At 39.2% G+C, this 13,407-nt stretch overlaps 1 protein-coding gene across 2 annotated transcripts in view; it reads left to right on the top strand.

Annotated features, from left to right (window-relative positions):
• Kiaa2026 (KIAA2026 ortholog) overlaps nt 1-7,367 on the top strand; it is an 83,990-nt gene extending 76,623 nt beyond the window's left edge. For both annotated transcript variants that reach the window (XM_048346429.1, XM_048346359.1), the window contains 2 exons: nt 1,421-1,608; nt 3,048-7,367. In XM_048346429.1, the coding sequence (XP_048202386.1) occupies nt 1,421-1,608; nt 3,048-6,676 (3,817 nt within the window). In that variant the 3' untranslated portion in view covers nt 6,677-7,367. The remainder of the gene's footprint in view (nt 1-1,420; nt 1,609-3,047) is intronic.
• The last annotated feature ends 6,040 nt before the right edge of the window (nt 7,368-13,407 follow it).

Genomic DNA, 13,407 nt, shown 5'->3' with positions numbered 1-13,407 from the left:
GGCCAGTCCTGGGCCTTGGACTCAGGGCCTGAGCACTGTCCCTGGCTTCTTTTTGCTCAAGGCTAGCACTCTGCCACTTGAGCCACAGCGCCACTTCTGGCCGTTTTCTGTATATGTGGTGCTGGGGAATCGAACCTAGGGCCTTGTGTATCCGAGGCAGGCACTCTTGCCACTAGGCTATATCCCCAGCCCTGTTCAGACTTTTTTAAGCAGACAAATGATAAAAGTTTAAGTAATAGAAACTTAGTTGAAAGCAAAAATATCCAATCATTTAGAAATGTCTCCATCTCTCCATAGTTTTTCAGAAACATTGCTAAGGTTTCTGTGAAAGTTCCAGAGATTAATTATTTCTTAGCTTTGCTTCCCTGGACTTAATGAAATCTATTTCTAGTAAGACCCATAGGTTTATCATTCACAAGATTAAATGATGGATACATCTGTGACAATCTGTTCATTGCTCAAATAATCAATATTGTTGCTAAAAAATTCTTGATTAGCTTTTTAAAAATGACTAATTTTAGCATAGTTTAGTAATCCTTGGAAAGACCAAACAGTGAGGTATCCAAACTTTATTCAGAAATTTGCAGATAATAATCTTTAAATTTCGGAGATATATATCCTAGAGTTTGCCTTCTTGATCACTGGTGAGACTGGCTTCTTAGGTACATTTCAGATTAAAACTAAAACTGGGCATATGAGGTTCTACATGCCAGTAATCCTTGCTTTCTCTAAGAGAAAAAGCAGAATTATCACTACTTGAAGGACAGCCTGATCTGCATAGTAAGTTCAAGGCAGCCTCAGTCTTGGAGTGAGACCCTGTCACAAAAAAATAAGAAGTACTAATTATGATAGTTCACACCTATAATTTCACTACTCAGGAAGTAGTCACAGTTTGTGCCCAGCCTGGGCAAAACATTAGCAAGACACCATCTGATGCACTCCAGTCTTCCCATATACACTGAAAGCTATGGGCAGGAGGATTAGACTGAGATTGGCCCTGAGAAACACAAGAAACAACTGAAAACAAAAGAGGGTAGGATGTGGTAGAGTAATGGCCTCACAAGTGCATGACCCCTCATTCAAACTAGAGTACCACCAAACAGGTTAAAAACACAAATAGGCTAGGTGCCAGTCAGTGGCTAATTCCTATAATGCCAGCTACTCAGGAGGATGAGATCCAGAAGATCATGGTTGAAGCCAGCCTGGGCAAAAAAGTTTGTGAAAATTCTTTCTCTAAAATAATCAGAAAATAAGTAAATAAATCATGCCTACTTACCTACAGATATAAAATATCTTAAAAGAAATAAAAAAAGATGAAAACATAACTTTACTGACAAAAGTATTTTAATGTAGAATTTCAAATGTTAAAGGGGAGTTTAATACATATATATTACTAGCTATACTGGGTATTTTATTTCAGGAGTCGCCTAAAGAAAGACTATGATGATTTCAGAAGACAACCTGATCATGATAAATTTTCTCGAGAGCTGTGGACTACTGAAGAATGTGAAGGAGATCCTGGGAAAGAATCTCCTAAAGTAGAAATCAATAAGTCTATAGACTCAACAGAACCTCTAGATATTCTGGAGAAAGATCACTTTGATTCAGGTAGGCATTAAAACTTTTTTAAAAAGCAACACTAAATGCACTAAGATTGCTTTTTGTTGTTGTTGTGGAGGCAAATGATAGTCTTATTGGAGAAAGCTGATATGTTTTAAAGGACTGTTCATGTCCTTATTAGAAATTTCTTCGGAGACAGTATTATTTCTAGGACTTCCTGGAGCCAAGGACTGACTCCAAACTGTAGGTATATCACTGCTCATTACAGACCATGCAGCTTTAATCTGTTACCCCTTTGAAATCATTTCATTCTCTTCTTTTTATTATTACTAGTTTTGAAGTCCTATTTCTGAAGTTTGGAATTTAGAAAGTCTCTACTCCTGTGAAGTTTGCCATTTTTCCAATGACCAAGACAATGCCTAATGAGACATCATTTTAGTAAGGCTAAGTGTCTGGGTCAGACTACATGTAATTCATTTCAACTCATCCAGTTATTGCATAAACCTAATTTAATGGCTTTCTTTAGTTATATAAAAAGTTAGCATGAAAGTTTGTGGTTATAAATATATCAACAGTGTTTTAAATTTCTTTGATGAATTATGAAAATGTAACTTCTTATCAACTCAATATGTTAAGATATGATCACAAATTTGTTACTAGGATAAACATCAGAAAAAAGACATTTTTCACCCTTTAGAGTCTCTAAAAACAGAATAGACTGAAGAATTCTCTGCTTCTCCTTTTCCCTTTCCCCTCTCCTTCCCCTTCCTCCTCTCCATCTCCCTTTTCTCCTTCTCTTCCTCCTTCTTTCTCTTTCCCTCTCACCATCATTCCCTCTTTCTCTTAACTGAGACTTGAATTCAGGGCCTTGTGTTTTCATTGAGTTGCACATTCACTGCTGTTTCTCTACCACTTGAGCTATATGGCCTTTGGTGTCAAGATTTTCCTATGGAGAAGAAGAAAACAGTCAAGTAGATTCTTTCCCAAATTAAGCTCTGAGCCCTACTTGTTAGCTTAAGTATCTTTTTTTTATTTTTTTTAATTACTTATTTATTGTCAAAGTGAAGTACAGAGGGGTTACAGTTTCTTACATAAGGCCATGGGTACATTTCTTGTACTATTTGTTACCTCTTCCCTCATTCTCCCCTCCCCCTCCCCTTTTCTCTCTCCCCCCCATGAGTTGTTCAGTTGGTTTAAAGGAAATGGTTTCGCAAGTATTGCTTTTGGAGTCCTTTGTTTAAGTATCTTTTTAACAGAAAGTTTCCTCTTGCATTTACATTGGCAACAGAATTAGAAAATAATTGGTTGCTCTAGTCAAAGGTCACTTTACTTTTATCTTCATAGGTGGTGCTGAAGCTTTTGAATCACCTAACAGTAAACTTCTTGATAAATTGACAGCTGAAAGATTGACTTTTGTTTTTATTATTGGTGTTATTATGGTTCAACCACTGTTTTCTGTAAACAAATGCTTGTTTTATAATTTTCAGATGATATGAAATTGTCAGAAATTGATTTTCCTATGGCCAGAAGCAAACTGTTGAAAAAGGAATTGCCTCCTAAGGATGTACTGAGGACACTGCCTAAAACACTTAAACGACAGTCCAAACAAACTAATTATCAGGATGATAGCACAAAAGAGCTTTCCCCGAGGAAGAAGGCAAAGTTAAGCACAAGTGAGACAACAGTTGAAAATTTAGAAGGTGATATGCAAATTGACTGTTTGAATGAATCAAAACATATAGAGCTACCATTTCCTGAGTCAGTTGCCTCAGTTGATTCAGTACCAGTGTCTACTCTCCAAAAAGGGACCAAACCTATTCAGGCCTTGCTTGCAAAGAATATTGGGAACAAAGTGACCTTAACAAATCAACTGCCCCCTTCTACAGGTAGAAGTGCTCCTGCTGTGGAAACACCAGTTGTGTCTCCTCCAGAAGCAAGCCCCATGAAGCCAGCATTGCCCTGCCTACCCACTACAAAAAGTCCTTTACAGATGGTATACAAAATGCCCTGTGGTCAGTGGTTGCCCATAGATCTTCACAATAGCTCTGTGAAAATTCAGATGCAACCTGTGATGGATCCTAAAACGGGAGAAAAAATCATGCAACAGGTTCTTATTTTGCCTAAGAATTTCGTGATTCAGCACAAGGAAGGAAAAGCAATTGCAAAAGAAATATCACCGCTTCAGCAAAAAGGTACAGAACAACATTACCCATCTTTCCCACCGACAGCAAGTATAAACTCTTCTTCAGCATCAGTTCTTGTCACCTCAACAGGAACGGTTTCTGCCCAACTACCTAACACAGTTTTTAACATGATAACCACACCTTCTTCAAATAGTAGTAGTGCTAGACCACAGCCTTTGTCACCTAAAACCTCTGTAAGTAATTTATTAACAACACCAGTTAAAACTAGCCAGAATGAGTCAGGAAAAGCCAAGAATGCAGTTTCAGCAGCCACATTCCCCCAGCCTGTTGTTTCACCTATCATTTCCTCAACAGTTCAACCTCTGTTATCAGCAACAACACTAAGTGGATCTACAAATCCTGGTAATCTCACCTGTTTTGCTCAACAAACTACTGACTCTACTGAAGCAAAGCAGGAACTGAAAACAGTGTGTATAAGAGATTCACAGTCAATTCTTGTTAGGACACGAGGTGGGAACACTGGAGTTGTAAAAGTGCAGACCAATCCAGATCAAAGTTCACCCAACAGTTTATCTTCAGGCTCAGTTTTCACATTTGCTCCTCAACTTCAGGCATTTCTGTTACCAAAATCAACTTCATCCTCATCTGTTTTTTCACAAATAGCTGGAATGACTACTACATCTAGTCTTCCACATTGCAGCCAAACACCCACTTCTGTTTCCATTCCTTGTGGCTTTAATCCATCTGTGGGAAAAAATCTCAAACCTATATTAGGCCAGCCCTCCAGCAGTGGTAGTTTGATAGATAAAACTTCACATGCACCCTCTTCTCCCTTGAAGTCATCCCCTGTTTCTTCCAGCACTCTGCCACCATCCACAACAAGTAGTTCAGTCAGTGTTATTAACATATCAACAGGAAATTTTGGTCAAACCAATGCAAACGTTATTCATACTCCAACTAAACAACAGCAAGTAGATTATATCACAAAAAGTTACCCTGTTACAAGATCAGAAGCAACAGCAGCAATAAATGGAGAAGTAATCAGTGGGACTCCAGTTCAGAAACTCATGCTAGTCTCAGCTCCATCTGTTCTTCCTTCTAGCAATGGAACTGCAGTTAATGTGGAACCTGTGCCAACCTCTACAGGTGTTTCAACCCAGAAATTAGTTTTTATTAATGCTCCAGTTCCCAGTGGCACTTCAGCCTCAACTATTGTTGCAGAACCATTGAAACAAACTCTTTCTCCCCACTTGAATAAAACATACATTAAGACTCCAGAGCAACCCCAAATAGTACTGATTCCATCTACAGTGGGAGCACCATTAAAAATAAATTCTTCCCCAACTGTGTCTCAAATAAAAGATGTGAAAATTGGACTAAACATAGGTCAAGCAATTGTAAATCCTTCAGGCAGTGTACCAGCTATACCATCGTTTAATATATTGCAAAGTGTAACACAGAAAGAAGAGAAAAGTAGCAAGGCCTATGTTTTGCCACTGTCAACAACTGGTAATTCAGTTTCATTAAGCTCAAATTTTTTGAGTCAAAATATTCCCACTGTTAATGAATCAGTAGTTTCTGCAACTAAAACAGTAAACATGTTTTCAGTTACAGGAGCAAATATTTCTTTGGGTTCCCTTTCAGTGACCTCATCCTCTGCAACAGCCGGGACACAACCTCCTGTGTTAGGCAGTGGAAATGATACCTCTTCAAGAATTATGCCTATTTTGTCAAATAGACTTTCCACATCAAATCTCGGAAACACTGTGGCTATATCAACTGTGAAAACAGGACATCTTGCATCCTCTGTTCTTATTTCAACCACACAACCAACATTGACTCCTAAATGTTTGACATCAGCTTTGCAAATCCCTGTTACTGTTGCCTTGCCCACACCTGTGACTACATCTTCAAAAATAATCAGCACAGTTCCACAATCAGCAACAGCACCAGGACCCACAACTCCTGTATCTCTTTCTAAAAGACAATCTCGGACTTCTCTCTCATTTCAGTCACCAGGGACTTCAACTACAGTGCCAACAAATGGAAACACAAATAAACCTCAAACTGAATTGTCAACACTTTCACCAAGTCCAGGTAGAATCATTAACATTTCCAATTTTACTTCTCTGCCAAACCACCAAATGTCCCCTGCTTTAGTAAAATCAACCCCCAGTTTCAGTTGTGCTCCAAGTGGCTCTGTTGTTCACACTGCTACACCACCATCAAATGTAACTAGTCTGGTAGGGGGTGCCTTCAGTGAACCTTGTATTCAGCAAAAAATAGTTATCAATACCAGTACACCTTTGGCACCTGGTACTCAGATCATGATTAATGGGGCCCGGTTTATAGTCCCACCACAAGGTCTTGGAGCCGGCAGCCATGTTCTCCTTATATCTACTAATCCAAAATATGGACCTCCCTTGGTTCTAAACAGTGGCCAAGGCATTCAGGCTACACCGGTAGATAACCCTACCCAGAAGATAACAGTAGGATCAAACCATTCTTTAGGTGGGCAACCTGTAAAACATTCGCTAAGAAGCTCTACAAAAATTATAAACTCTCTTGGGAATGCAAGTTCTGTTCCCACAGTACATGCAACACCACAAATTGTAAACACAACTGCTAAAATTTCTATTCCGCCTCCTGTACCAGCAGTGTCATTGACTTCGGTTATTAAGTCCCCTCCAGCTACACTTTTGGCTAAGACATCTTTGGTGTCTGCCATTTCCTCTGGTAATCCTCCACTGCCAAGTAGCACTTCGGTATTGCCTTTGGACACATCTGTCAAAAAATTGTTGGTTAGCCCAGAAGGAGCCATTTTGAACACCATAAATACTCCATCATCTAAGGTTTCTTCACTGTCTTCATCTCTCTCTCAGATTGTTGTATCTGCCAGTCGAAATCCTGCCTCTGTCTTCCCTGCTTTTCAGTCATCCGGTTTAGAGAAACCTGACACAGCTGCATCTTGAATGTAGACTACACGAGCCAGTTTTTAAATATTGGGGCATTGTTTTAACTCCCTTAAAAATTTTAACTGTTTATTATACTGTTGAAAACATACTATATACATAGTTGAGAATGTGTGTGTGTGTGGTCGCGTGCATGTGTGAGTGTGTGTGTGTGCGTGTGTGTATCTTTTCATTAGCTTGCAGCAAGATTTTCTTTTTCTAGGGAGGGAAAAGTGTATAGAGGGAAAAGTGCATACCATTTCACTCATTGATAAGAGGATGTTTTTCAAAAGTTCTTTGTTTAAATATATGGTCAAGATTTACTTGTCTGTATAAAAATTGAACAAAGTCAAATTTGACTAGAGTAAGCTAGCCTTTTGCACACTTAAATTGACATTTCTTTTTTAATTTGAACTATTACAGCATATTGATGATATAGTTTTCTGTGTCATTAGTGAAATCTTATTTTTGTTTCTGTACAAAGAATATATATATATTTATGCATTGTGAAAATGCAGCCCATGGTGTAAAATTGTACATATTCCTAAATCCCTAACAAGCTGTACTAAATATATGTACAAAGATCTATGCTGTCTTATTTATGTTTTGTTTACATAATGTATAGTTTTTTAAGTATTTTAGTAATTTTGGACCAGTGAACTGTTAGCAACAATGCAGAAGGATCTGCATGTAATAAACTTGAGTTGCTGTATTTCTTTGTTCGAATTTGCCATTTTTAAAATGTGTTTTTGTTTCATTGAAAAAGACTGCATGATATAATGAAGACAGGCCTTTTTTAAAAAGAAAAAAGTATTAAGGCTGGGGAATTTATATTAATAATAGCATTAGTGTAAGATTTTACAATTTACTTTCATAAAATCTCATTTGATTTTCACATTACTCTTGAGGAATTAAGTACTACTCAGCTTATAGGTGGTAGGGCAAGTATTTGAGTTTAATGCTCCAATTTTTTTCTCTGATTTTACATCTGTTTTTAAAAATAGATATAGAATTTTTATTCTAGATTTCATAGTTTGACTTTTTTTAATCCACTATCAAACTGTACCTCGAACTTTTTTTTTCCTGACCAATATATTTGGTATCTGTTTACATACCTCAAATATGTTTTTTAAAACTTGTTTGCTCTTTCCAGACAAGGTCTTGCTATTTAGGGTAGGCTGGCTTGAATTCATAGTCCTCCTGAGTTAACTTCTGGAGTTGGGATTAGAAAAATGTACCAGACACCCATCAAAACTTTTTTATTTTAAAATAATTTTAGATTCATTGGAAGTTGCAAATATACAAAGAAATCTCATGTACCCTTCACTTTTCTTTCCCTAAATAAGTTTATTTTTAAGTTGTACTGGTTTGTTTTGATTTTCCAGAATTATATGTAAGAACATGATTTTTGTAGTTTAGCATTAAAAGCGAGTGTGAACATGAATTACCTTTCTTATACTTTTTGTTTTATTCCAATTACAAAGCAGTTGCTTAAATTCTATTGTAAAACAACTTTTGTGGCTCAGATAATTCTCAGAGTTTGATTTTGTAGTAATTCAGAATATGCCTCATTCTAAATAAAAGGTAGCTTTTCTATTTATTGGGTATTTATTACCTTATTTGAGGTATGCTGATTATATATACATTCCTTTTATAATGTTATTGTTAAGTCTTACCACAAAGAGTTACAGTCTTAAAAGGGGAGGCCTAATGATTTCCTTGGAAATGGTAAGTGGAAAGAATTGTGTGTCCCTGAAAAGTTGCTAAAAGCTCTCAAAAGTTTGGGGAGAGGGAAATATGGTAAGTGTTTGGGTTTTTGTTTTGGTTTCTGTGTTGTGGAATATGTGTGTGTGCCTATGTGTGTGTGTGTACACATGTGCATGCCCCCACACGTGTGTGCACATGTGCACATTTAGATTGAATTTTACTGTGTAGCCCAGTCTGACTTCAAGATCCTCCTGCATGCCACACCATCAAGCTTATCAAAAGTGTATCTTTAAAGCCAAGTGCCAGTGGCTCACACCTATAATCCAAGCTACTCAGGAGGCTGAGATGTGAGGATTGCTGTTTGAAGCCAACCAAAGCAGAAAGTCTGTAAGACTCTTAACACCGGGCTGGGAATATAGCCTAGTGGCAAGAGTGCTTGACTCGTATACATGTAGCCCTGGGTTCGAGTCCCCAGCAGCACATATATAGAAAATGGCCAGAAGTGGCGCTGTGGCTCAAGTGGTAGAGTGCTAGCCTTGAGCAAAAAGAAGGCAGGGACAGTGCTCAGGCCCTGAGTCCAAGGCCCAGGACCGGCAAAAAAAAGACTCTTAACACCAATTACCTAAGGTGTACCTATAGCTCAAGAATGGAATGCTAGGGCTGGGAATATGGCCTAGTGGCAAGAGTGCTTGCCTCGTATACATGAAGCCCTAGGTTCAATTCCCCAGCACCACATACATAGAAAATGTCCAGAAGTGGCACTGTGGCTCAAGTGGCAGAGTGCTAGCCTTGAGCAAAAAGAAGCCAGGGACAGTGCTCAGGCCCTGAGTTCAAGGCCCAGGACTGCCCCCCCCCCCAAAAAAAAAGAGTGGAATGCTAGCCTTGAGAGGAAAAACAAAGCTCGGGAAGAGCAAAAAACAAAACAAAAAAAGTATCTTTATTCTCTAAGTACCTTTGTCAATCATGTCTACAGTGTACTCAGTCACTCCTCCTTTCCCTGTTAGCTTAAAAAAACCTTGGGTCTCAGGAAATGGATGATGTTTAAAGGGCTTTATGTTACACATAGGTGCTCAATAAATGAATATACGCCCAGCTTTTGAAACAAGCTGTTCTCCTTCGGTCTCAAAAGAATTCTCTAAACATCTTCCAGAAAATAGTTTACTGAATTTTCTATGACCTAACTTTAATCCTAGTGAAAGATCCAATTAACCATAAAATCTCTTCCAATCTGTGTGTGTGTGTGTGTGTGTGTGTGTGTGTGTGTGTGTGTGTGTTTGAGAGCTCAGAGAGAACACACTAGGGCTTGAACTCAGGGCCTCACACTCTCACCTTTTTCACTCATGACCTGCACTCTATCACTTGAGTCATACCTCCAGTCTGGCATTTTGCTGGGTAATTGGGGATAGAATCTCTCAGACATATCTTCAAATTACAGTCCTTACATTTTAGCCTCCTGAGTAGGATTACAGATGTGAGCACCTGTCCTATTATGACTTGTCATCCCAAAATTTTAATAAAACCTTCAAAGTAAGTTCTAAACTAGGAAGATTTTAGATTGAAGCCCTGACTCTTTCCTAAAAAGCTCGTGGTAGCCAGGCATTGGTGCACACCTGTAATCCTAACTACATAAGATGTTAAGATCTGAGTATCTTGGTCCAAAGCCAGCCTGAGCAGGAAAGTCTAGAAAAACATTTATCTCCAATTAACCACCAAAAATCCAGAAATGGAGCTGTGATTCAAGTGGTGGAGCAAAAAAGTGTCATGAGAGGCTGGGAATGTGGCTTAGTGGTAGAGTGCTTTCCTAGCACACATGTAGCCCTGGGTTCGATTCCTCGGCACCACATAAACAGAAAAAGAAGTGGCACTGTGGCTCAGGTGATAGAATACTAGCCTTGAGCAAAAAAGAAGCCGGGGGGCTGGGAATATGGCCTAGTGGCAAGAGCACTTGCCTTGTATACATGAAGCCCTGGGTTCGATTCCCCAGCACCACATATATAGAAAATGGCCAGAAGTGGCGCTGTGGCTCAAGTGGCAGAGTGCTAGCCTTGAGCAAAAAGAAGCCAGGGACAGTGCTCAGGCCCTGAGTCCAAGGCCCAGGACTGGAAAAAAAAAAAAAAAAGCCAGGGACAGTGTCAGGCCCTGAGTTCAAGCCCCAGGACTGGCAAACAAAAAAGTGCCCATTCCCTGAGGTCAAGCCCCAGGTCCAGGACCACAAAAAAAAATATCAAGTCTCCTCTTGGGCTGAAGGTGGGCCAAGACAGAAGCACTGAACTCTAAACCTCAGTGCCATCCCAAACTCTTCAGGCTCTCCTTGCTTGCTTTTACTTTATTCTACTCTCCCACATTCTAATTTACTTTTAGGTTGGAACACATCAAGATCATCCCAGATGTCCTCTCTGATTTAATACTCAGTTACCGGTTCAAATTACATGTTATGTAGCTCTTTCTCCTTGCCATACTCTAGCCAGTATCATAATATGCAGTCATTCATAGATTGAGGACATAGATTGAGCATGACATGGTACTCTTCACAATTGTAATATAATTATTTTAATGCCTCTAATCCTTTGAGAAAGCATACTAGCCACACCAGGTAGTAGAACACAGTATTCAGTATATACTTGTTAAGTAAGTAAGTGAAGAATGGATTCTTATTTAAGATCGAGTTTACTTGCTAAAATAAATGTTCTAAGCTGGCCATAGCACATCTCAGCAATCAGGAACCTGAGGCAGAATTGCTATTTCATAAAAGCCTACACTAAAATGAAGTATAATGGGCCTCTGTCTTCCAAAAATAACCTACTAAATATTTGATGAATGAACTTATATAGTCTGTGTGTCATATGGGTAGACATCTTGGTTAGAGTAAAAAAAATCCTCAATTTTTAATGCTTTAATGCTTTAATTCATCTAAGAGTTTGAAACTGAAGAGATGGGCTCACAATGCTAAGGAGGTTATGTTTCTACATTGTGTAGAATCAAGCTCATTTGGATGTCTGTTTTTAGTATCACTTAAATACAACTCAAAACATGCCAGAATAACATTACTTTCTAATATATAAGGACTTGGTCTTCTCTTTCTCTTCTCATTTACAAGACACAGAGTGCCAGTGGCTCATGCCTGTAATCCTAGCTACTCAAGAGGCTGAACAACTCAAAGCCACCCTAGGTAGGAAAATAGGTGTGAGTCCTCAACCACCAAAAAGTCAGAAGGGGAGCTGCGGCTCATGTGGTAGAGCACCAGCCTTGAATGAAAAAGCTACAGCACCTACACCCTGAGGCAAAGCCCCCAGCCTGAATACCAAAAAAAAATTACAACTAAAATATTAATGGCTGTAGTATTTACACTAAGATCAATTTAAATATATACCCAATCCAGTAAAACATTTAACTTAGAGCAGAGGTAAATTTAGAAACATGATTTTTGTGCCTGTACCAGGGCTTGAGTGCAGAGCATTGTGCTCTCACTTGGCATTCTTCCTCATAGTTGGCCCTTTATTACTTGAGCCATGCCTCTAGCCCTGCTTTTTCTGATTTTAGGGATTGAGTCTCACAAACATGTCTGCCCAAGCTGACTGTGACCCAAGATCTTCCAGGGCTCACCCTCCTTGTAGTCAGGGTTACAAGTATGAGTCACCTGCCCCAAGCTAGAAATCCTTGATATTAAAAGCTTACCATTGAAGGTGGCAAGTTATGAAAGTTATATAAGAATTTTATATTTTAGTTATCCAGAATCACACTAATAGGGCTTGAGGCCTACACTGATACCACAGTAGTGATAGAGTGCTTGTTTGACAAGAGTAAGACCCTGAGTTCAATCCACAATACTACATAGTTAATAACTTACCTTAAGTTGATTCACAAGCTATTTCACTAGCATTGCCTGAGCCAGAAGTTTTCTTGTAGCTATAATGTCATTCTGCTTGACTTAGTCTTATTTATTCAATAAACATGTACTATATGCATTATGGTGCTCCACTGCTCAGAAAGACTTTTGAAAGCATGGCATAGTTTACAAGGTTCTTGTTACTTTACATGGAGAAACAATTGTGAGCAATCACGAGTTAAAAAGTACTATGTGTCAGCTGGGTGCTGGTTGCTCATGTCTGTAAAACCTAGCTATTCAAGAAAAACTTCTCCATTATCCATCACCTGTGTGCAGAGAGTTCTGACAGTGGATGACTGGGGGTCTGGAGATACCTAGATGTTCAAGCTTCAGGTCCCAAAGAAGATTTGGTACACTGAGGCTCACATAGGCCTTAAAATGCCTAGAGGAGGTAGCCAAATGCCTACTAGTGTTTTCTTCATTATTCAGTTCTTTAAAATAAAAAAAGGGGGCATCTGGAAATATGGCCTAGTGGTAGAGTGCTTGCCTCACATACCTGAAGCCCTGAGTTCGATTCCTCAGCACCACATATATAGAAAAAGCTGGAAGTGGCACTGTGGCTCAAGTGGTAGAGTGCTAGCCTTGAGCAAAAAGAAGCCAGAGACAGTGTGCAGGCCCTGAGTTCAAGCCCCAGGACTGGCAAAAAAATAAATAAAAAATTTTAAAGGGGGGTGGGGCGGGGGAAGGATGGGAAAGTGGGAAAGACTTGGAAACGTCAGGGAAGGGAATTTCATGGAATGCCAATTTTGGTGTTTTTCCCTTGGTGTCGTTAAAGTGATACTTGTGTTGCCAGTGACATGCATTTTTTAAACCTTTAAGTGCGATCAATGCCAGCCTTGATGTTTTTGCTGATTCTTGTTAAGTACAGCTCTCACCAGGCCCCAGTGGCTTACGCCTGTAATTCTAGCCACTCAGCAGGCAGAGATCTGAGTGAGGGTTGCAGCAGCCAACCCAGGCAGGAAAATCTGTGAGATGCTTATCTCCACTTAACCAACACAAAGCCAGAAGTGGAGCTGTGCCTCAAGTGGTAGAGCAAAAAAGCTGAAAGACAGCACCCAGGTTCTAAGTTCAAGCCCCAGGACTGGCAAAAAAGAAAAAAAAAAAAAAAACAGGTCTCAAGTTCACATTTATCAATATCCACAACTACAGTATCTTCCTA

The sequence above is a fragment of the Perognathus longimembris genome, chromosome 1 (genome assembly GCF_023159225.1).
Source record: "Perognathus longimembris pacificus isolate PPM17 chromosome 1, ASM2315922v1, whole genome shotgun sequence".
Taxonomy (NCBI): domain Eukaryota; kingdom Metazoa; phylum Chordata; class Mammalia; order Rodentia; family Heteromyidae; genus Perognathus; species Perognathus longimembris.
Note: the sequence above shows the minus strand (reverse complement) of the source record. Positions and strands in the feature narration are given on the sequence as shown.